At 49.8% G+C, this 23,088-nt stretch overlaps 1 protein-coding gene across 5 annotated transcripts in view; it reads right to left on the bottom strand.

The window, feature by feature from the left end:
- The window catches only part of LGR6 (leucine rich repeat containing G protein-coupled receptor 6), a 128,906-nt gene that overhangs the window by 33,988 nt on the left and 71,830 nt on the right, over window positions 1–23,088 (bottom strand). For 3 of the 5 annotated variants that reach the window (XM_032288752.1, XM_032288751.1, XM_032288753.1), the window contains exons 5-6: window positions 15,428–15,643; window positions 10,007–10,078 (exon numbers count right to left, since the gene is read on the bottom strand). The exons of 1 other annotated variant lie outside the window; for it this stretch is intronic. In XM_032288752.1, the coding sequence (XP_032144643.1) occupies window positions 10,007–10,078; window positions 15,428–15,643 (288 nt within the window). The remainder of the gene's footprint in view (window positions 1–10,006; window positions 10,079–15,427; window positions 15,644–23,088) is intronic. One more of the 5 variants, XM_032288755.1, reaches the window with a different exon arrangement.

Here is a 23,088-nt window from a genome sequence, read left to right as displayed (position 1 = left end):
GGTAAATTGCCGCAAGTCTCAGAGCCGTCAAACTCGGGCCTCTTGGCTCCTGGTTTAAAACACTTTCCTATATTCTGCATAGAGTTGGATCCTGGCTAGGCTCTAAATAGCAGGGCTAAGAAAAAGTTTTAGGGAGAGAGGATAGATGGAGGTGGAGGATTGGGCTCCTGCAGGAGTTTCTTTTGGTGTTTCTAAGCATGTCAAAGCCAAATAATTATGATTTGAAGGTCAGATGTCTTTGTGTGTGTTATCTGTGTTAGAGAGAACTCTTGCCTTCTGTGCACCAACAGAATCATCTTGAACAAATCTCTTAATTTTCTTAGCTCATTTCTTCACCTGTAAATGGGAGATACCCATTGCATAAGACTGCTCTGTTCACCTGGTCCAGAGACTGGCATAGAGTAGATGTTCAAATAACACCAATTCCTTTAACCTCTTCCTTTGACTAGACATAAGCTACTAGAACTGACACTTTCATTCTTTAGATGCTACAAAAGTCAGCACGCAACTTGGCCCATCCCCTTTTCATAGCAAATCAGAAAGATGAATATCATTAATTGGGCTTCCACTTAACATTTTTATTCTCAAGGCTAACATTTGTATTTATTACCGGATTATAGATAAGGGCACATGTGGGAGTATGGGTGAGTCTAGCTCCCCATTGTGAAATGCAAAACACAGAAATTTCTGATAGACTGTAAACTCTGAATTGCCTTTTATCTCCCAAAGGCCTGGAACAAAGGCAAGCCTGCACAATGAATACCTGTCTTAATTGCTTTTCTCATACTGCAGACAGAGCCTCTCTCTTAAATATGACTCCACGTGCTTGGGACAGATGACTGGGTGAGCCGGGAGCCAACCAAAACTTTATGACTAATAACATTGTTTTACCTTCTAAACAATCTACACAAAAGGCCGCCCATTAATAAATGCAGCAATGAGTAAAGTTGTCATTAGTTTCCATTGAGAGACACAGATACAACCTCCCTGCTTCCACCTACGTTCTCTTCCTTGCCAGAGAGAAAATTCAGGATTTACCTGAAGCAATAGCAGTGCTGATTTTAATGAAAATGACTGATCTGTGAGATTGAGATTGCTTGTTGCCCTGCCCTAATGAAGAAACCACAGAAACCTAGAATTAGAAGGCAGGTAAAAGGTAATTGTCCAACCTGCCCCTAAGGAGGAATCATCTCTGAGATTCGTCCCAGTGAGGATCCCGGAACTATGTAAAGGGCAAGGCACCCACTGATACGCTGAGTGTCTGATGCTGCCTCTGTTGGGCCACTCTGTGATTAAGTCATCTTTCCTTACCGTCAGCTGGAGTGCCCATCTTCACTTCCCCTCTTGGCCCTCATCCTGTCCGCTGGAAGAGCATAAAATGTGTGTAATCTGCCTTCCAAAGATGATCATGGCACTCTATCAAAGGCTTCTCTTTAGTTCTTTGAATCACATTTTGTGACACTCATATCCTCACCGCCCTTCCCAGGAGAGCCTTTGCCACACTTAAGATGTGACACCCAGAACAAGATCCAGTCCTCTGGATGCGATCAGACCTCTGTGGGCAATACTCCTCTCACCTGGATGTTTGGAGTCCATTAATGCAGGTGACCTGAAGGCTCAGAGGTGCTCCTGACTACAGCAGAATGTGGCCTGATACTCTTTCTCAGTGACTTGGACCCACTGGCCAAAAGCTGGGGTCTTGCAGTTCTGAACAACTGGCCTGTGGGAAGGTGACCTTGCCCGAAGGGAGGATGGAGGTACCGTCCCTGTGGGTTCAGTCCATATCCAGGTCATTTCTCCAAGACAGCATGGGACACCTGTGACAGCTCCCGGGCTGCGAGAGAACTGACTAGAGGATACTTACATCTAGGGTTCAGGGGAGAGGTCTGGGCTGGAGACTGCATATCTTGGAATATAGACGTGACTGGGGCTGGGAAGAACCTTAGATGTTAGTCCAATGCCTCCAAGTACAGATGGGAAAACTGAAGCCCGGAGAGGAATAAAGATTTGCCAAGGGCCATAAATCTATTTGTTGAAATATTTGTTCAACAAATATTTGTTGAGTACCTTCTCTGTGCCTGGCACTGGGTCAAATGTGCAAATACAAAAGTGAACAAAATTCATGGAGAGGTAGGAGGTAGGCAATTAAGCAAGTAAATAAATCATTAGAATATCAGATTGTGGTGAGTGCTGTGGAAAAAATTAAGTAGAAAACAGAGAGTGCTGGGAATGGAGATTGCAAAGTGGTGACCAGGGAGGACATTTAAATGGGGACATTTGAGCAAAGTCTTGGAGGAGGTGAGGAAGTAAACCATGCGGATAATGGTGGAAAGAACATTCCAGACAAAAGGAACAGGCTTGATGCAGGAACAAACATAGTGTATTGAAGGAGGCCATCGTGCCTGGAGTAGATTGAGGAAGGGGTGACACCAGAGAGGCAGCAAGGGGTCGCGGCATCTGAGACCTTGTAGACCAATATGGAATGTTGGCTTCTTTTTTCTGGAGTATGTTGGGGAACCAACCACTGGAGGGTTTGGAACAGAAAAGTAACATGACCTGATTAGTATTTTAAAAGAGTCACTCTGGTGGTTGTGTTGAAAACAGATCGTAGGACGACAAGAATGAGAGCAGAGTGACCAGATAGGAGGCCACTGCAATAACCCAGGTAAGAGAAGGATGGAGGCTTGGAGCATCGTGGTAGCAGTGGAAGGGGAGAGAAGTGGTCAGATTCTCAATATATTTGGAAGATGGAGCCAATGGAGTTTGCTGACAGCTTGGATATGGGATATGAGAGAAAGAGAGTTGTTTTGGATGATTCCAAGGTTTGAGTCTGAGTACCTGCAGAAGTAAAGCTGCCATAACTGAGCTGGGGGAAGACTTCCGGTGGAGTGGGTTCAGGGACAGGTTCCAGGGTTCAGTCTGGGTATCTGTTAGATATCCAGGGAGCGCGTTAAGAGGGCCTTTGAATATTTAAGCCTGGAGTTCAAGAGATAGGTCTGGGCTGGAGTCATCAGCAAACAGTCAAGACCAGATGAGAAGACGGAAGGAGCGAGCGTAAATAGAGTTTGAGCCTTGGGACAGGCCAAGGTTAAGAGGTTAGGGTGATAAGGTCAGAAATGCTGGGAACAGTGCATTCACGATAAGTTTTAACGAACTCAGGACTTCTGACCTAGAACCTTTAGTCTCTGTGATGGCAGGGGCTACACTTCGTTGTTCACAAATGTTTTCCCAGTGCCTATAACAGTGGCCTGGCATATACTGAAAGCTTAATAAATATTTATGGAATGAGTGAATCTAAAGAAACAGAAGACAAGAGTGGTAATCTTTAATTCTTGCCAGCTCCTCCTTCCTACAGATAGGGGAGGGCCAGACCTGAACTTCGTTTCCTCTCCATGACATCTACTAAGGAATCTGTGGCCAAGCTCCCCACCCCACTAGCCTCCCTTCCTCTCCATTACAGGCAGCTGGCTGGGGTGCCTGTGGCAGCGGTCGGCGGAGGGGGTAGAGTTCACAGCGGAAGTTTTGGCCCCATTGCCAGCAGGGGAGGGAGAGGCAGCAATGACAGGAGCAGTGACCTTGGCTACCCCCTACACTAGGGCAATGGGAAAGGGAATGTTGTGCTGGGAAGAACTATTAATAACTTGTCACGGTCACAGAACGCAACACAAACTCATTGGGCAGCTCAATTTTCTGCCTGTTAAAAGTCATTAGTGGTTCTGCAGAGGAAGCCAGAAAAAGAGGTTTTATATGGAACAATAAATTCCTCTATAAGCCACAAAACCCCACAAATTTGCAGCTAATAAACCCACAAATGTAAGATGATTAAGAACTGGCGAGGAAAGAGAGTTCCTCAATTCTTAGCCTCAAGAGGCAGTGTGGTCTGATGGGCTGATGGTAGGCCAAAGGCAGAGAAGCCCAAGTTCTAATTCTGGCTCTTAATTAGCTGAGTGCCCTTGGGCAAGTCATCCACCCTTTGTTTCAGTTTCCTCGTCTGTAACATGAGGAGGCACAATTCCCACCTTGTCTTTCTCAATAAGTGGTTGTGGGGATAAATAAGATATGAGATGAGATGGCCTTTGAGAAAATAATATTTCTCATTCTCTTAACTGAAGGGGATTATTATTTGCCCAGTGGCTAGTGACTTACCTTGAGATAAGAAGGCAAATTTGCAAGATTCATCTGGACCTCTGCTCAACCCATTAGCCTGTCCCCAGAGAGTTCTGTCATGGAGCCTCCCAGGACAGCTGTATAGACGGCTGAATTGTACGTAGCCCACAAAAGATATGTCCAAGCCTGGTACCTGTGAATGTACCCTGGCACCTGTGAATGTGAGCCTGGCACCTCTGATTGTGAGCTGATTTGGAAAGAAAGCCTTTGTAGAAGGAATTAAAGATCTCAAGATGACATCATCCTTGGTTAACAGAGTGGGCCCCAAATCCAATGGCAAATGTTCTTACAAGAAGAGGAGACACACAGCGGAGAGACACAGAAGAAAACAAAGAAGGCAACATGAAGATAGAGTCAGAGACAGGAGTGACGGGTCTACAAGTCAAGGATTGCCACCAGACACCAGAAGCGAGGTGAGAGGCGTGATGTGGATTCTGCCTCAAACCCTCCAGAAGGCACCATCTCTGCTAACACCTTGATTTTGGACTTCTGACCTCTAGAACTGTGGGAGAATAAGTTGCTGTTTTCTTTTAAGCCACAAAATTTGTGGTAATTTGTTATGGCAGCCACGGGAAATTAACACAGTAGCCATGCCCTGACTGCCTGGAAATTCCCATCCAGCCTACAGAGGAGATGAGACACAGCATGGACCACTGTGAAACGACACTTCTGGGTAGCATCCTCCCGGCCACCTTAGGACACATTCCATCCAGCATTAAATGGGAGGATAGGAAAGAAAGCCGACATAAATCAACCACCTATAATATTCCAGGCACCATGTGAAGTCATCTCATTTAACGTGGCCCTTGACTACAGTCTTCTCAATTAAAAAAATTCTTTTTTTTGAGAGAGAGTCTCACTCTGTCACCAGGCTGGAGTGCAGTGGTGTGATCTCAGTTCACTGCAACCTCCGCCTCCTGCGTTCAGGTGATTCTCCTGCCTCAGCCTCCTGAGTAGCTGGAACTACAGTCATGTGCCAACACACCTGGTAATTTTTTTTTTGTAGTTTTAGTAGAGAGAGGGGTTTCACCATGTTGGCCAGGATGGCCTCAATCTCTTGACCTTGTGATCCACCTGCCTTGACCTCCCAAAGTGCTGGGATTACAGCTGTGAGCCACCGCGCCCAGACCTTTCATTGAAAACTATTATCCTCATTTTCTATTTGTGGAAATCGAGGTTCTTGAAAAGTCAGGTAACTTGCACCTGTCACATGCTGGTGGCAGAGCCAGGCTTTGAATCTAGGTCTACTGAGTCAAGCCAAATCTTCATTCTACTCTGGGAAGAACCCTGAGCCCTGGAAGGACCTCAGTGGAAGTCCACCTGGTTTCCTGTCCCTGGCCAGAGGCTGATGTCAGGGCCAGGAGGGAGGGGTGGCCAGATACTCTTAGAAGCAAGTCAGAATCAGTTTCCTGTTGGGATTAGTGGTTTCCAAGACACACAGAGAGAGGAACATTTTCTAGCTACAGCTGCTGTTGAAGTAAAAATGTTCTGTGGAAACACATCACCAGGGCATCCGTCCCCAGAGGAGATTTGATGTGGAAGGTACAATTTTGTATTATAAGGCAGAATTCCATAAATTTATTCTTTGCCCTCTTCCCAGGCCCCTGTGGAATGCTGGTCCTGATTTAGAGAGGGAGCTGGGGCTAGAAGGTTTCTGTTCTCACTATGGCCCCAGGCTCTCCTCCAAAGGGAAGGGTCCAGCCAGCACAGGGCTCCAGTTGAGCCTGACTTGTTTCATGAGGTTATAACAAGGCCAAGGGAGTATCACCCAGGCCTGAGACAGGTGAGACACTGTCGTCCCCGGGTCCATCCTGGGCCCTGTCCCCTCTGGGTTCTAGCTGAGATTCAGCCATCAGGTTCCCAGATGTAGAGTATGAGGGTGGGCCCTTTAGCAGTCGGGTTTGCTAGACCTTTTTTTTTCCTTGCAAAGATTTTATTTTTAAGTATAGCTAGGAGTTCAAGGATCATTAGCTCTCAGGCTAGACTAGCTCCTCATGGTCTCTAAGCACACATTTCCAAACACTAACATAGAAGCACAGGCACCTGGTTTCAGGTCCTGAGACCTCCTGGGAAAACCTTCCTAGGAATATTCTTTACCATGCTTTCTTATCTCTCAGCCTAGATACCCGGGAAGTCCTATGATTGATCTGACCTCGAGGGAGCTAGTGCTAAATGAAGCAACGTGTTATGAAGCGAGAGGTATGGTTTCTAGTGGTTTGCCATCACTTACAAACTATAGAAACATGGGCAACTCACCCCCAGATATCTACCTTTGGTCTGATCTGGTAAGTGGAAACACTACTTCACAGTCTGGGGGCTAGACCACCTCTGATTCTCAATTTCCCAACAAGCTGTGGGTCATCCTCACTATGGAAGTAGAAAGGAGCTGTGGATGCAGGATGGAGCATGTCCTATCTGCTTCTGGCTGAGGTTTCTTGGCAAAGTCTGGAATGATGATGATTACATCGGGAGAAATGTCCTGGGAGCTTTCTTCTTATGAAGGTCAGACTTTCCCAGAGGGCAGCACAGTTTCTGCAGGAAGCGGGTGGGGCGGGTGGAGATGGCACGATTTGTTCTGCTAAGCAAGAGAGAGGTCTTAACAGTGCCCATTCCCTGAACCCTGCACAAATCAATTGGATTTGCTGGCCCTTTTGGAGTAAAAAAGAGCATGGTGTATGTCTCTCACACTTTCTCCCCATCTCTGAGGTAGCCCATTGCGCAGATGAAGGAAGTGAGGCTCACAGAGGTGGGGGTACTTCCTCTGGCTGACCCACCTTGCAGAGGCAAAGCTGGGGTTGGAAGCCAAGCAACCTGGTCTCCAGAGCTGAGGGCATCACAGAGGCTGTGTTGCTGCAGGTGCATTTGTGAAGGGCATTTCTGTGCCGTGCTGGGTTGTGGGGTGGGGCTGCCTATGTGGAGTGAGGCTTGAAGCATGTGGCACGTGTGCTGCATGTGCACGTGATCGGCTGTGCACTTCCAGATGCCTGTGTGACCACGCGTGTGCATGCCCGCACCTGGCCCCTCCTCCCCAGGTGGTATGGCTGGGGGCCACTTTCCCCACTTAGAGGAGTCTGCAGAGGAGCCAAACCACAGCTCCAGCCAAACCACAGCTTGGGCCGCAGGGGTTTGATCTTCCCTCTGCTGCCGGAGATGAGAGAGGTCTAAGTGGCAGAGATTTACGGGGCCTGAGGGAGAAATACCCTTCCAGTGAGAAGCTCACATGAAAAGCTCCAGAGTAATAACTGAGGCTGCAGAGCGTGCCAATTATGCAACAATTAAAAGGTTTGACTATCATTTCTTTCCCCTTTTATTCTCCCACTTACTCCACCCCCCGCCACATCTGGCTGCCCCTGCAGGCTCCCCAGCAAATGCTCTGGGGAACAGAGGATAAAGAACACACTTTTCCCCTTTTTAATTGGAGATCAAAAGTTGGAAGAAGAACTTACCCCCTCAAGGGCAGGAAGAAAGGGGCATTGTTGAGATGGAGTCCCTCAGAGGAGGGGGTGAGAAAGGAGAAAGGGGTGTAGGGCAGGTCCCTGTGCAGCTTGTCAGGGTCTGTAACAATTTTACAGACATTATCTCATATAATCCACAGACCAACCCTGTAGGATTAGTACTATCACTGGCATCACGTTTCAGATTAGAAAACGGAGACTCACAGAGGCAAAGGCTTTGACCAAGGTCACACCGCTGGTAGAATTGGCATTGGACCCCAGCCTGTCTGATGCCAAGGGCTTTGCTACCAGGCCCCTAGCCTTGGCCTTCCCATTGGTAAAGTGGGTGCAGGCCCTGGGCTTTGTGTGATGGAACCAAGTGCTCCCGTAGATGAAAGGTACAGTGGGTGCTTAGCGGCAGGATTGCTCTGTAATTCAGCCAGCACCAGCTGAGCCAAATGCCCTGCTCGGCAATCCATTGGCCAATTGAGAAAGAATTAGGCAGTGTGCCCCAAAAGTGAAGAAACAGCAGCTAGTCGGCTTTTTAGAGGTGCCAACCCACAGCCGGTATATGTACCCCCTCCCCAACTGATTTCCCAGCAGAGCTAACAGCGCCCACACTCCAGGGCCCATGGCCTTGGACTCCTGCTCACGCACTGCCCTGCTCTGGCATGGCAACTCCAAACACTGCCCTAAAAGCTCTTGTATCTCCTGAGGGAGGGTGGCTGTGGGGGCACGGGCTTTTGCAGGGTAGTGAGCATCTCTTACATCTAGGATCCCCCCAAACAGCTGGCATATAGCAGGCTCATTCAGTTCACATCCGACCCAGACAAAAGAGGACAGCAGGCTATACCCAAGGGACTTTCACGTATGTTTTCTCGTTAACACACCCTAGGTCTGCTCTGTCTCTAACTGAGGGAGTAGCTCTGGGCGGGTCATGCCACCTCCTCGGACATCGGTTTTCTCAGATGTTGATTGAGTGGGTTAGACTGCCCAGAGTTAACTGTCCAGCTGTCTATGACAGCTGGAGAGGGAGGAACACGTAGCCCAAGTCACACACAGTGTCAGCGAGAGGTTCCGATTTTCCTGCCTCCAAGCTGGAGCTTGTCGCCCACACCTCAGCCCTCAGTCTTCTGGAGGTTGCGTGTGCTGGCAAAGCCGGGCTGGCTCTGCCATTTCTCCTGCTTCAGGCTGAACGCAAGAAAGCAGCCACACTCCTGGGTCTTGTGGCCACAGGGAAAAAGAGTGGAGCTTGGGTTCAGCCTCCCCATTCCTTTTCCCTGCACCACCACAAATGCCGTCAGCCCAGGCCCCCTGGGATAGGTTTTGCCCAGTGGTTTTCTCCAATAAGTTGCTTCCCAGGTCACAGCTTGGCTCTCAGCATTTTCTCCTCTGCTGCTTTGGATTCTTGAAAACCCCTCACCTCAGGAGTGGTGTCCTGGAGTATATGTGGGTTGGGTGGAGAATAAGGGGGGTTGGTTATGGAGGGTGAGGTGGAGCAAGTGGGGGCAAGAGAAACTGACCATCCCCCTGACAGCATGAGCTCCACCCCAACCTCAGTGGCTCACACTTGGTGACCTGGGCGTCCTTTTCTCCCCACTGCCCCCCTCCCAGGCCTGTACCAGGTGGCTGTGGCAGCCGGCCCCCTCATGGGAGCTGAGGGACCCCAGCTGGCAGCGATGGCCACACTTAGCCCAGCCAGTTGTTTGCTCAAGTGGGGCCCACTCAGACCACTGTGTGGGGACTGGCAGGACTCCAGAGGAAATGATGGGAGGCTTTGGGTGCATTCTGACCTTAACTGAATTCCAGGATGATGATGTGTGAATAATATGGCTTTTTGAGAGTCAACAGCTTGGGTGCTTTTTATAGTCAGGCTGGAGCGCTGAATGGGCCATCTCCCCATTAATCATTTAGCTAGTTAGATCAATTGGCAAACAGTCCCAGCATTACTCTGTGGTATCACTCTCCCTTCCGTCAGCAGCCACCCTTACACAGATGTCAAAACTGCCATCAAGTCAGCCCCAGCCCCGCCCCCACGCCTTCTATTCCCCAGGCTTCATATTCTAATTCCCCAAGCTTCTTGCAATTCCCACTTCTGTCCAGAATTTTCATTATTTTAGTGGTCTCTGCCTGCAGGGAGATCCCAGTTTCCTCCTCCCTCCCTGGGCCATTCTGAACTCCCAGAGGGCACATTCTGACCACTTGAAGGAGAAAGAAGTTCATTCTCAGTGATATTCCAGGGAAAGTGCCAGGGAGGGGCATGTGGGTGAACAAGCCCGGGGCCAGACCCCAGCATCCCAGGCCTGCTGGTCCTTCCCTCTGTGCTCCCCCCTCACTCCAGGACTCCGGGACTCCAGGCTTTCATCACCAGGCAGACAGAGTTTGAACAAGACCCCAAAACTCACAGTGTCTCCAGATTGTGCAGCCCCTCGAAGCTGTGGGTCCCCAGATGCTGGATGCGGTTGTTATGCAAATGTCTGCACAGGAAGAAAAGATGCATCAGAATGGGTACCGGGGGCACTGGGGCCCAGGGATGGAAGAGCACACGGTGGCATGAGTGGGAAAGTGGAGGCAGAAGCATGGACAGAATGACCCTAAGGTCCATCCCTTTGTTTCCAGGAACAAAATGACTGGCCAAGACTGACTTCTGAAGCCACAGTCTCTAAGGCTGGATTGACCACAGGCTACCCCGTTTTGATTTCCTATTGAAGGAAAAAGGGCAAGGAGAGCCCCAGGCCAAGGCTAAAGCAAGCTCCCCCTAAGCTCTAGGAGACAGGCCTGATGTCAGAGGGGCTCAAGTCTGAGGCTTTTTCTATGGCCGGGCTCTGCAGGACCCAGCCTGCCTGACTCAGTGGCCAGACGTACTTATGGGAGCCAACAGCAAACCGCTGCAGACAACATATAATTAAAGGCGAAGCTTTCTGTTACAACTGGAGAGAGCTGCAGACACGCTCAGAGAAGAGGGAGATTGGTAAGGCCGGAGGAATCAAGGAAGGCTTTATGGAGGTGGTGATCCAGAGCAGGGCCTTGAAGGACAGGTGAACAGATCAAGCAGAGGGAAGGGCATTCCAGGCAAAGGGGGCCCCAAAGTGGTACAGCTTGAACAATTAGCAGATGGAAGGGCATTCCAGGCAAAGGGGGGCCCAAGGTGATACAGCTTGAACAACTGGACAGAGCTATCCAAGCATAAGCCAGAAAAAAATGACATCGCATGGAAATTACGAAAACATGCAGCAGGGAAACAGAGAGCAAGAAGAGGAGGCAAAAGACAGGCAAAGCTTCAAGCCTAGAAGAAAAGAGAACTAGTGAACCAGGAACACAAGGAAGTGTATCACAATAGCCTTCTGCTACAAAGCAATCCAATAAAACAGTATTTCAAAGATAAATCTTCTTAAATGAAAGGAAAAATGACACAGTAGATTAAGGAAATAAGTTGAGGACCAACAATACATCACTAAAAAAAAACTAGTCAAGGGCCTGGACAGCATTCCTCAGCCTCCTGTCCACTTCACGGGTCACCTCCTGCTAGAAGCCTCTCTCTTCCATCCCATGAGTTGGAGGCAGGTGAAGGACTAAGGAGTACGCCAGGCGTGGTGGCTCATGCCTGTAATGCCAGCACTTTGGGAGGCCAAGGCGGGCGGATTACGATGTCAGGAGTTCAAGACCAGCCTGGCCAACACAGTGAAACCCCATCTCTACTAAAAATACAAAAATTAGCCTGACATGGTGGCAGGCACCTGTAGTCCCAGCTATTGGGGAGGCTGAGGCAGGAGAATCGCTTAAACCCAGAAAGTGGAGGTTGCAGTGAGCAAAGATTGTGTGCCATTGCACTCCAGCCTGGGTGACAAAGCAAGACTGTATCTCAAAAACAAACAAACAAACAAACAAAAAAACTAGTTAATAAATTTAAAACAAGGGACAGTGTAGACACTGCTAAAAATTGAATTGGTATCAGACAGAAAACTTGAGATAATCATGGTGACTACGGTTGAATGAGACAAAAACATTAAAACAAAAACTAAATGCTGAAGACATAAAGGTGATTTAACACAAGCATGATTGATGTTTCTGGGGCAGAGAATCCAAAAATGAGACTACAAATGTATTCAAAGACATAATACAAAAAATTCCGTAAGATGATGAAAATGGAATCTGCAGCTCAAAAGCATACATTGTTCCAGGATAATTGGATGCTGAGTCTTCTATACTGTGACATATTCTAGCTAAACTATTAAATTCAAGAATTTAAAAACATCTTCAGGTGGAAGAAGGAAATCACTGACAAGTGGGAAAAAAATCAGGCTGGCTTCTAAGTCGTTGCTCAAATATAAAGTCAAGGGACAGCCTCACCCAACGTAAATGGGTAAGGACGGCACTCCTGTGAGCCTGGGGATTTAAGGCTTCTGTCTGTCTTCCCCATTGTTCCCCACCTGCTCCATGAGGTTCCAGTTCAGGAGACAGACTCCTGTCCCCAGGGAGCTTCTGATCCAATGGGGGAAAACACTGCCTTCTGGGAGTGTTCTCCTCTTACCAAGGAGTTTTAATTCTTCCAATTTCCTTCACATCTATATCCCAGTTGTCATCAAACTCTATCATTCTTCTTGCCTCCTGTTGAAATCCCATCTCCATTTTCCACCCCCTTCTGCCTCCCCCAGTATATCAGGTCCAGATCATCTCAGCTAAACATCCAGCTCCAGGCCTCCAACTCCCTCCTCTAAACCATTCATTCAGCCCTGGTATCTTGGGCACCTTAGATGGCCCAGTTTGGGGAGGTGTTGGGGCTTATAGTCCAGATTACACACATGATACCGCTGCTGTCCAACTGCTACCTAGGGGTCCTACTGGTGCCAGAGCAGTGGTGGTGGCAGGGGACGGGGTTTCACATGTGGCAGAGTAGCCTGATGATGATGAAAGTTCAGGCTTTGGGTTTAAGAGAAGCCCCTTCTCCTCCACCTTGCTTGCCTGCTCACACCTCCAGCCAGGCCCCTGTCCACCCCTGGATTTGAACCAAATGTCTTTCTTCCTTCCCATCATATCCAGTCTTCCTTATCTTCCTCCTGGGCCTCGCTTCAGCTTATCCCGTAGTCCCTGGACAGCATTCCTCAACCTCCTGTCCACTTCACGGGTCGCCTTCTGCTAGAAGCCTCTCTCTTCCATCCCATGAGTTGGAGGCGGGTGAAGTACTAAGGGGTAGGCCTGGTGCAGTGGCTCATGCCTGTAATCCCAGCACTTTGGGAGACCAAGGCGGTCAGATAACAGGGTCAAGAGATTGAGGCCATCCTGGCCAACATGGTGAAACCCCGTCTCTACTAAAAATACAAAAATTAGTGCGGTGTGGTGGTGCACACCTGTAGTCCCAGCTACGTGGGAGGCTGAGGCAGAAGAATTGCTTAAACCTGGGAGGCAGAGGTTGTAGTGAGCGGAGGTTGCACCACTGCATTCCAGCCTGGTGACAGAGCAAGACTCTGTCTCAAAAAAAAAAAAAAAAGACTAGGACTAAGGGGTAATGTTTGTGGCCTCTCCCCATGCAAAGGGACCAGTTTTCCTCGATCAGCTTTGCTCCTGCACCAGCAGGTTTTCTTTCCTTAGTCCCTGGTTCCTCACTGTCCTCAGTGGGCTCCTCCCCATCTCTCCTAGATCTATAACAGGCCTGACTTACAGACCAGTTCCTGGCTCCCGCCCAAACCTTGAAGTCATCCATGCCTCCCCTTCTTCTTGGTTTTCTACCCTTTGAAAATCTCTCGATCAGGTCAATGCTTCCTTCAAACAGCCCTCACAGTCATGCCTTCCCTTCCATCCTTTCTGCCACCCCCTGAAACGAACTAGACTTTGACTGATACCAAGAGCCTCTGAACTGACCTTCCTGTCTCCAGTCTGCCTTGGTTCCAATCCAGCCTTCAAATTAATCTTCCTAAACTACTCCCTTTTAACCCTTGCCTGAAAACCTTCAAGCTTCCCTCCCACATGGGCAGATAGAAGCCAAGCTCCCTGCACTGACGTTGCGAGTCCCAGCATGCACCTTCCCAGCTTCTTCTCCCGAGCTCTGCATGGGACCCTCTGCTTCAGCCAGACTGGTCTGGTCACTGGCAGCCAAACATGCTTACTCTCCCTCCGTGTCTTTATCGCCATCTGCTTGGAACGCCCCCATTCTCTTCACTTCACCATCTTTCCAGGTCCAGGCCCCACCCCACCTCCCCCAGGAAGCCTCCCTCTCCTCCACCTCAGTCTTCTCACCACACCTGTGTTGCTACAAGTCTGAACTTGTCATCTGGCTGTTAGAACAAGTCACACTACAACACGCATTATTTTTTTCCCCATATTTATTCTGCTGTTTCAACTGGACTGAAAACCCCTTGAGGGCAGTGGCTATATCTCAGTTTTTCGAGTTTTCAGCACGCCACATGGGGGCTCAATAAATGCCTGCTTCTGCTCATTCATCTGGGACTAACTATGAAGTTCTTATTTCTCCAGTAATCTCTTTTTTTTTGGAAATGGGGTTTTGTCTTGTGGCCCAGGCTGGAGTGCAGTGGCGCCATCTCCGCTCATGGCAACCTCCGCATTCCAGATTCAAGTGATTCTCCTGCCTTAGCCTCCCGAGTAGCTGGGATTACCAGCATGCACCACCATGCCTGGCTAATTTTGTATTCTTAGTAGAGACAGGGTTTCTCCATGTTGGTCAGGCTGGTCTCGAACTCCCAACATCAGGTGATCCGCCCTTCTTGGCCTCCTAAAATACTAGGATTACAGGCGTGAGCCACTGCACCTGGCATTTTCCGGTAATCTTATCCCTTATAGAGGCCTGACCCCATCCCCTCACAATGTCATGGGGCTATCACCAAAGCTAGAACCAACCACCTTGCTCTGTTTACCTCTATAAATACCCCCCACCTCATGACTCCCAGAAGAAGGGAGGGTGTGGCATCCTGACACAAGAACATAGTCCACAAGGAGTTTCATCTTGGTTCTTCAGCTTCTCAGAACAGGGAATTAGACAAACGAACGGGTGCCTGCCTTTTCATCGCTCAAATGGAACTAGGCATCATCCATTCCCTGGCTTAGAAAACCATGCCAGATCTCCAAAAGCAGCGGGGTAGGGGTGGGGCAATGTTACCACTCAGTAGAGCCACTAACACGCATGTTCCTAAGCCATGTTCCTGCAGCAATTAGTGTGTAACCCAAAGCAATTATACATGACCTCTAAGCCCTTTTAGTAATTACCCTATGAACTTACCAATCATTCATAGCAATTAGCTGGGAGCTAATTTGCCCTCTAAAGTCCCCACTGGGAAGGCAGAGTTAACTCCAGTCCCCAATTCCTGCCAGGGATGCTATCTCCCAGGTAATTACTGTGATGAGGCTTTGCTGTCTAATTACAAGTGATGGCTTTTCTCTGCTTCTTAAGGCCTGGGAAATGAGATGAATTTACCCCATCCCTGTGCCAAAGCATACGACTGCAGCATCTGATTGTCAAATATGATAGGCATTACTTAAGAAATTCTTGATTTGTATTCCAATTAGCATGGTATCATTATTATATATGCATGGCAAGAAAATAATAGCTTAATTCCTATTTTCTGATTATAATAACCTGACCCTTTAGTGAATCTCAGACCACTTTTCAAGCTCTCATGTCATTCGATTTCATGATAACCCTATGGGATCAACAGGGAATGGTCATCCTCATCTTTTTCCAAAGGGAGGCCAGAAGATTTAGCAACATGCAGAGAAGAGCACAGCGAGCCAGGCTCTAATCCAACTCAGGTAAACATGCAGCCCCCAGCCCCCAGCAGGACCCCACTGGGGATGGGGAACAGAGCAGCACTCACAGCACCACAAGGCTGGTGAGGTTCTGGAAGGCGTAGTCAGGGATGTGGCTGATGCGATTGAGGGCCAGGGTCATGGCCTGCAGGGCAGGGAGGTTGTTGAGGGCCCTGACAGGGATCTCCGTGAGTGCATTGTCGTCCAGCCAGAGGTGGCGAAGGGAGGACAGCCCCTCAAAGCTCCTCTCCGGGACCAGGGAGATGAGGTTGGCATCTAGGCGCCTGGTGGAAGAGAGGATGGAGAGGGGTCAGTCCAGGGCAAGATGCAGACCAAGCTTTGGGGCTAGACTGGGCCAGCTAGGCCCTCAACAGGGCCTTTGAAGTTCCCTGGGACTAAAGTTGTGACTTGGCCACCAAGTATCCTGTACTTTACCTCTTCAAGTTTCCATATTTGGCTCCATTCCAACCCATAGTTCTTTTTTTTTTTTTTTTGAGAAAGAGTATCGCTCCGTTGCCCGGGCTGGAGTGCAGTGGTGTGATCTCAGCTCACTGCAACCTCCACCTCCCACCAACCCATAGTTCTTGATCCTCTATGCCATACATTTCTAAGAATGGCCCCACCTCTTCCTCTCAGACCCAAGGCTGAACCCGTAACCTGATCGTGGATACCCAGTATTCCCCTTCACATCCATACTCCCATGCTTCCAAATCTATGCCATAGTACCCTTACTCTCTGAGTGTGACCTTCGCCTTCCTAACCATTCTATGACAGTCCAAGACCATATAATGGAGATGTTCCCAGCATTGGCAGAGAGAATGCCCTCTGAACCAAACCAAAAAAAACTGCCTCCCCAAAAATGTAAGCCATTCCCTGTCACCCATCCCTAGCACTACCTGTTCCTTGTCCCTTCAAGGGCCCAGGGGCCAAGGGGCTCCTGCTAAAGTCCTGGGGCTTCTCACTCAGTTGATGACCTCTGGGAGGTTCCTGCATGCCACAGCTGAAGCTCTTGATGAGCTGCCTCTCACAACAGGTGAACAGATGGTGGGTGATCCTGTTTGTGCATAACCAGCGATTCTAGGGTGACGTGAGGACTACTGATGGGAGCCCTAGAAGATCTTGGCAGCCCAGCAAAACAAGGAGACTTTCAACCTTAGCTTTTCACGGATGTGCCCAGGCCATGACAGCCTTTATCAATATGCTACAGTCTCCGAGTCCCAGGTTGGGACTTGGGCTGAACCCCTATTGCCCTAAGCAGACGGTCTCACAGGGACCAGAAAAACTGACCTGTGACCATGGATCGATTGCTGGGCTTTCCTATCTTGGGTCAAGGCTTAGCACTGAGCCATGGTCCTCCCACATAGCCATATGGCATGTAAGCCATGGAAACCCAGCTTATCCACAAAGGCCCTACAGCCCCTCATCCTGAACCCAAAGAAGAAGTGATGTGATCAGCAGGGTGGGATGGGTGATCTTCTTTCATCCCAACGGCATAAGCCCATTTGTAGAAGGTCCAGCAGTGCTTCTGTCTCTTCCCTAAGCATCTCACTAATGCTCTCTCTGTGAAGACCTCAAGCACCGCTGGGAGACATCCCTAGTTCATCAGCAAGGGGGCCGTCGGTGGATGGGCCAACACTGCAGTCTTGGGTGTGAAAACACATTGACCAGGACACCTCTTGAAAGCCGTAATTAGGAAAGACTTCCCACCCACATCAAACCTGCCATGATGGGACCAATAGCCCTTCAGTGAGTGCCCTCTGCTGACAAGGCCTGCCACCTTAGACATGATTCTTTAGTGGTGGCCATCATACCCTTGATGGTCTGTCGCTGAACCCCCATGGGGAGCTTTGTAGAAATGTGGACTCCCATGGACCATCAGCTCCAGCATCACCTGGAAGCTTGTTCGAAATGCAGAATCTTAGGCCCCACCCCAGACGTACTAAATCAGAACCTGGATTTTAACCTGACACCCAGGTGATTCATTGATTCATCAGCACAATAATGTTTTTAAAGCACTGATCTAGGTTTTCCAGATCTGATGCTCTGGTCTAATGACCTTGGATGGCTGGAGAAGAGAGGAAAACTGAATGAGGATACAAAAAGCCATTTCCACCTGTAGTTAGTGCTCAGCTGGTCCTGAGAGCCCTGTTCTTAGATTTGATCTTTACGCCAGAAGATGAGGGCTCTACCTCAGCCTCCTGCATATATGACCATAGCAGGCACTCCGTTCAGCTGTGAACTCCCAGCACTCAGCACGATGCCTAGTTTGCAGATGGCGCTCAATGTTTTTTAATAAATGAGTGAATAAATGCTCTCTGAATCCTCTGCTTCCAAGCCTCAAACTGATGGCCTGACCAAGCACACCAGTAAGCTAGAGGAGACCTGGACATCTCCCCTTATCAGGGATTGTCAGGGATCCTGGCTGTCCTGCTTTGACACCCCATTCTCTTGTGGTGAGGGCTCTCACCTCCCACTTTCCCCCATCTGCAGATGCCCACCCAGCAGATGCTCACCCAGCAGATGCCCACCTAGCAGATGCCCAGACTCTCCTCCTGACCCTCGGAAGGCTCTCTCCATGGGGGCAGCATCTTGGTCCCAGATTTTCCAGAGACCACAGACAGATACCTAAGCCCTGAGTCCTGCTTAGGACCACATAGAAGAAGTCACGTTTGAGATGGCCTCTTAAGGGAGGGTAGAATTTCAACAAGGAGAGCGGGGAAGTGGGGTGTCATGAATGAGGGCTTCAAGGGAAGAGAATGCAGGTCCAGGGTGGATGGGGGAAGGGAACACAGATTTCAGATATCCTTAAGAGGTCAAATTGATAGTGCCCAGCAACCCACTGGATTTGGGGGCCAGGGCGGGGCTGGGGCCCGACTCATCTCACAGATTCGGGCCTTGCTCTCGGCTACTGCCTACCTAGTGGGTAAATTAACAGCCCCAGGAAGCCTGAATCCCTAAGGAGGGCAGGAGAGAAGCTCATGGCAGAGAACATCCCTACAGTCACAACCATAACACCAGTAATAATAATTGTCTCCATTTATTGAGTCCTTGTCCTATGCCAGGTATACCTGGTACTGTGTCCTATATCTTCTCAAAAATGCCATTGAGGTAGCTCTGCTTAGCCCCATTTCACAGACAGATTAAGCCCCCCAAGGCCCCACAGCTAGTAAGCTGCAGAGCTTAAATCTGAGCTCAAGTTGTCTAACGTCAAAATTCATGTGCCTCACCATTGTGTGATGCTGGCACCAAGGTGCACAAAGTCGGGTAAGAACCTGTTCACCTAAGACAGCCTGGGACACCAGGGAAGAGACTGTGGCTGAGCTGAGAAGATGGCCACGTACCATGAGGAGGTGCTGGGAGGCAGGCAGGAAGTGGGTCAGGGCAGGCAGGAAGTGGGGCAGGGCAGGCAGGAAGTGGGGCAGGGCAGGGCAAGGGGAAAACTGGCTCTGTGAGCTCAGGGGGCACTTGGAAGTCGCCTCTGCTATGCATGTGCGTATGTGTGAGTATACACGTTTGCCAGACACCTGCGTGTGCATGCTCACACATGTCACCTACAGTCCTGATTAGTCCATCGTCTGCATTTTCTGTAACCCATAGGCAGGAGAGCTTGGGAAGGGCACTTCTGCCAGGCTGGGCACTGGCTCAGCACAGGACTTCACTTTCTAAGCCTCTTAGGGAAGGGCTGGACGGGCTGAGCCTCCAGGCCTCTTTCTGCTCTGTCAGGGAGAATTTGTCTTCTGTCCTGGCTCATGATATACTGAAGTGGCATGCTGGAGCGGCTGAGGGCTGGGGAGGGGAGGTTTTTGCAGCCCTGCTCCTGGTACTTGGGGACTGGGACACACCAAAGGAGAAAAGGAAGCAAACTGGCAAAATAAGAAGGTGGAATGAGCACATGGAAGAAGTTGGCCAGGCCTGTGTTTGCGTTTGGGGTGAGCAGAGAGTCGGGGCGTTTACACTCAGGCCAGGTGTGCTTGGGGGTGGGGCATGGACCCAGGGCAGCACTGCCAGATACAGCAAATGAAACAACACGCTGACCATTTAAATTTAAATTTCAGATAAATAACAGTTTTTAGCATAAATATGTCCTGTGTACTATTTGGGACAATGCCCAGTTAAATGTGAATTTCAGATAAGCAAGTGCAAGTTTGAATAAGTCTCAGGCAACATCTGTATTTTGTCTGTCAGCCCTGACCCCGGGGCTCCTGGGATGTGGAAGGACTGTGGGCTTCTCCATCACACAGATGTAGCCACAAATCCCCTCCTTCAACCTTTTGTGTTGGTCTCCTCAGCTGTATGGTTTGATGACCGGCCCACCCCAGAGACTGTGAGGACAAACACCCACTCAGAGGGAGACTCCAAGAAGTACAGAGGGGAGTGGGGGAGGCAGCAGGAGACAGCGCAGTACTGGTTTCTATTCAACTTTCTCCTCTCTCCCCTCTCTCCCTCCGTCTCTTCCTTTTTTTTTTCCCTCACTGCCCAGGCTGGAGTGCAATGGCGCGATCTCAGCTCACTGCAACCTCTGCCACCCAGGTTCAAGCGATTCTCCTGCCTCAGCCTCTCGAGTAGCTGGGATTGCAGGCACCCGTGACTACATCTGGCTAATTTTTTGTATTTTTGGTAGAGATGGGGTTTCTCCGTGTTGGCCAGGCTGGTCTCAAACTCCCAACCTCAGGTGATCCACCCGCCTCAGCCTCCCAAAGTGCTGGGATTACAGGTGTGAGCCACTGCGCCCGGCCTCCCCTCTCATTTCTTGTTGGACACCTCTTCCCTGCGCCCAGGAACCTCTGACTCTTGGGGACACCTAATCGTCGGCACCTGGCTATGGAGCAGTCCCTTCTGCTATCTCCCCACCCGCTCCCGGTGGAATGAGGTGCTCTCTGGAGAAATCCCCCACCCTCTCGAGTCAGGGTTCAGGCTCCCCTGGGATCTCTAGTCCTCTGGGGTAGGTGGGCTCTAGGCTCCCCTGCCATCTGGCAGCCAGCAGAGGGGTAGTGGGGAGCTGAAGGAGTCTCTGAGCAGACAGCAGAATCCTCCGCTTGGGACTAAAAGACCTTTCTAAGCAGCTCCCCGTCGAAGGTGGGAGAGCGATCCTTACGGACTCTGGCTTGGCAGGAAGAAGAGAGCAATTATACCAATTAAGCTCTGGGACGGAATCAACAACCCCCAACAGCGCCTCTTGTTCTCCCACGTGGGCCTGGGCCCCTCGAGTGATTTCTGATTATAATTCTTACCTGCAGTAATGGGGCAGATCAGCAGGGACCTCACAGGCCAGTTCAGGCTTGCTTAGGCTCTGGGGAAAAAGCTTAACCTCTCGAGGGCCAAACTGCTTCTCCTACTCCCCCAGCCAAGGGCTGAGGCTGAAGCAGGGAGGGAAGGAGGGATAGGGACCCTTCCCTCCAAGTCCCAAGGGGCAGATGGTGTGACAGTTGCCTGGTCATAGGACATCCTAAGGAGATGGAGACATGGGGGACTGGTCCCAATGGACTGAAATGAGATGACCTAACAGGGAGCAAGTGTAGCAGAAGAGCTTTAGGTTAGACAGCAAGAAATGACTCACGGACAGCGACCCAGGACAATAGTGTACACTAAGAATCACACTATATCAGAGCCTGAAGGAGCCTTTGGCTTCACTTGGCTCTTATGAGAAGGCTGAAGCCTAGAGAGATAAAGGGAAATGCCCAAAGGCAGAGGCAGAGCTGGGACTCAAAGTCGGAGCTTCTTTTCACTCTACCAGTCTGGTTCGCCCAAAGCGAAGGAATGACAGAGAGACTCACACCTCTCTCAACTGCAAGAAGCATATTTCCATTTGGAAACCAGGGATCCTTACAGACCACAAGGACTAAGTCAATTGAACAGACCCTTTCTGGAATTTCTTTCTCTAATCCACCTTATATCCTACCAGCTCTTAGTCAAATACACGATAAAAGGGACACTTTTTTTACACCCCACTTCAGGGGTCTGAGTGGACCTCTAGCTGACCCATGGATGTCATCAAGCATTCATTTAAAAGCAAGCATGCATGCAAAGCTCCACACTCAGGGCCTCGCCACAGTACCTGCTCCCTGAGCCCAGGTTGACTTTAAATTCAAAGGTCAGTGTGCCCTAAGGGAGACGAGGAGGAAGGCAGGGGGAAGAGGGCAGGTGTCCTCCTCTTCTGTTTCATTCAGGTCAGCCACGACTTGGGTCCCCTCCCCAGCTCTGAGCCACATTACATGAGAAGACACGGCAATCGTAGGATAGAGGTCTTTAGGAGCAGAGAGAGGCTGAAACCCAGAATTCATGAGAAAAGGTGGGCCTGAAGTGGGCTCCACAGGGCTGGGGCACCATCCAGGGAGGAATTCCACTTCTCAACCAAGAAGAGGAACGTGGTGCCTCTAGAGCCTCTTCCATGACATGGTCTCATCCTAAGAAAGTATCTCCAGCCAGTCCTAGGACCTGAAGTATCCCTTTCCTTCCTCAGCCCATCAGGGTTTTGCAGAGTGGAAATGGAGGGCCAAGGTCCTATTCAGGTGTTGGAAGCCCAGGCAAGGGGAGCCCTCAGCCAGCGTTCCTCCAGTGACTCCCAAACTCAGGTTGCTGAATGTGGTGGGCTTCTCCCAAACTCCGACCCCAGGCTGGCTGCCTTCCTCTCTCCTTGAAGCTGCCCATCGCTAAGCCCCTCCTTAATAGGACTGGCTATATAATGAGAATGAAAAACCTGTGTTCTAAAATCATTAAGAATCTCAACTCGGACGCGGTGGCTCAAGCCTGTAATACCAGCACTTTGGGAGACCGAGGTGGGTGGATCACCTGAGGTCAGGAGTTTGAGACCAGCCTGACCTACATGGAGAAACTCCATCTCTACTAAAAATACAAAATTAGCCGGGTGCTGTGGTGCATGCCTGTAACTCCAGCTACTCCGGAGGCTGAGGCAGGAGAGTTGCTTGAACCTAGGAAGCGGAGGTTGAGGTGAGCCGAGATCGCACCATTGCAAGCCAGGTACAGTGGCTCACGTCTATAATCCCAGCACTTTAGGCAGGAGGATCACTTGAGCTCAGGAGTTTGAAACCAGCCTAGACATAATAGCAAGACACCCTCTCTAGAATAAATTTAAAAATTAGCTAGGCATGGTGGCACACTCCTGTAGTCCCAGCTACTCAGGAGGCTGAGGCAGGAGGCTTGTTTGATACCAGAAGTTGAGGCTGCAGTGAGCTGTGTTCACACCACTTCACTCCAGTCTGGGCAACAGAGCAAGATTCTAGTTCCAAAACAAAAACAGGCAAAAAATCTCAAGATGGCAATAGAGCACTAAACCAGATGCAGGTCCCTTCTGCCGTCAGGGCCCTGGCAACCACACAGGTCGCGGTCGCAGGTCCATGAGGTCAGCTCTGCTCCCAAATGGAAAAATCTGCAATAGCTGTGGGTTCGGCCTTCTCCTGTCCTCATTTCCTAACTGTGTGTGTGAGAGGAGGAAAGAGGCTGGGAGGCGAGCTACCTTGAGGACAGTTCATTTGACACAGGATTACTGATTGTCTGCGCCGGCCAACCTCAGGGCTGGTTTTTCATCTCTAAGCCCCCCACCCCTGTTTGGCTACATAGCTGACTTTCAGTTGAACACAGGAAGGGAGCGAATAGCAAAAACGTGGGTGTCGGGAAGGGGACTCAGACTCTGGTTGGAGTAGAGAATGAAGGGCGGAAGGAGGAGAACATTGAAAGTTAAAAAAAAAAAAAAGCAGCCACTATGGAAATG

This window comes from Sapajus apella, unplaced genomic scaffold, assembly GCF_009761245.1.
Source record: "Sapajus apella isolate SASKATOON/1434 unplaced genomic scaffold, GSC_monkey_1.0 scaffold22, whole genome shotgun sequence".
NCBI lineage: Eukaryota > Metazoa > Chordata > Mammalia > Primates > Cebidae > Sapajus > Sapajus apella.
Note: the sequence above shows the minus strand (reverse complement) of the source record. Positions and strands in the feature narration are given on the sequence as shown.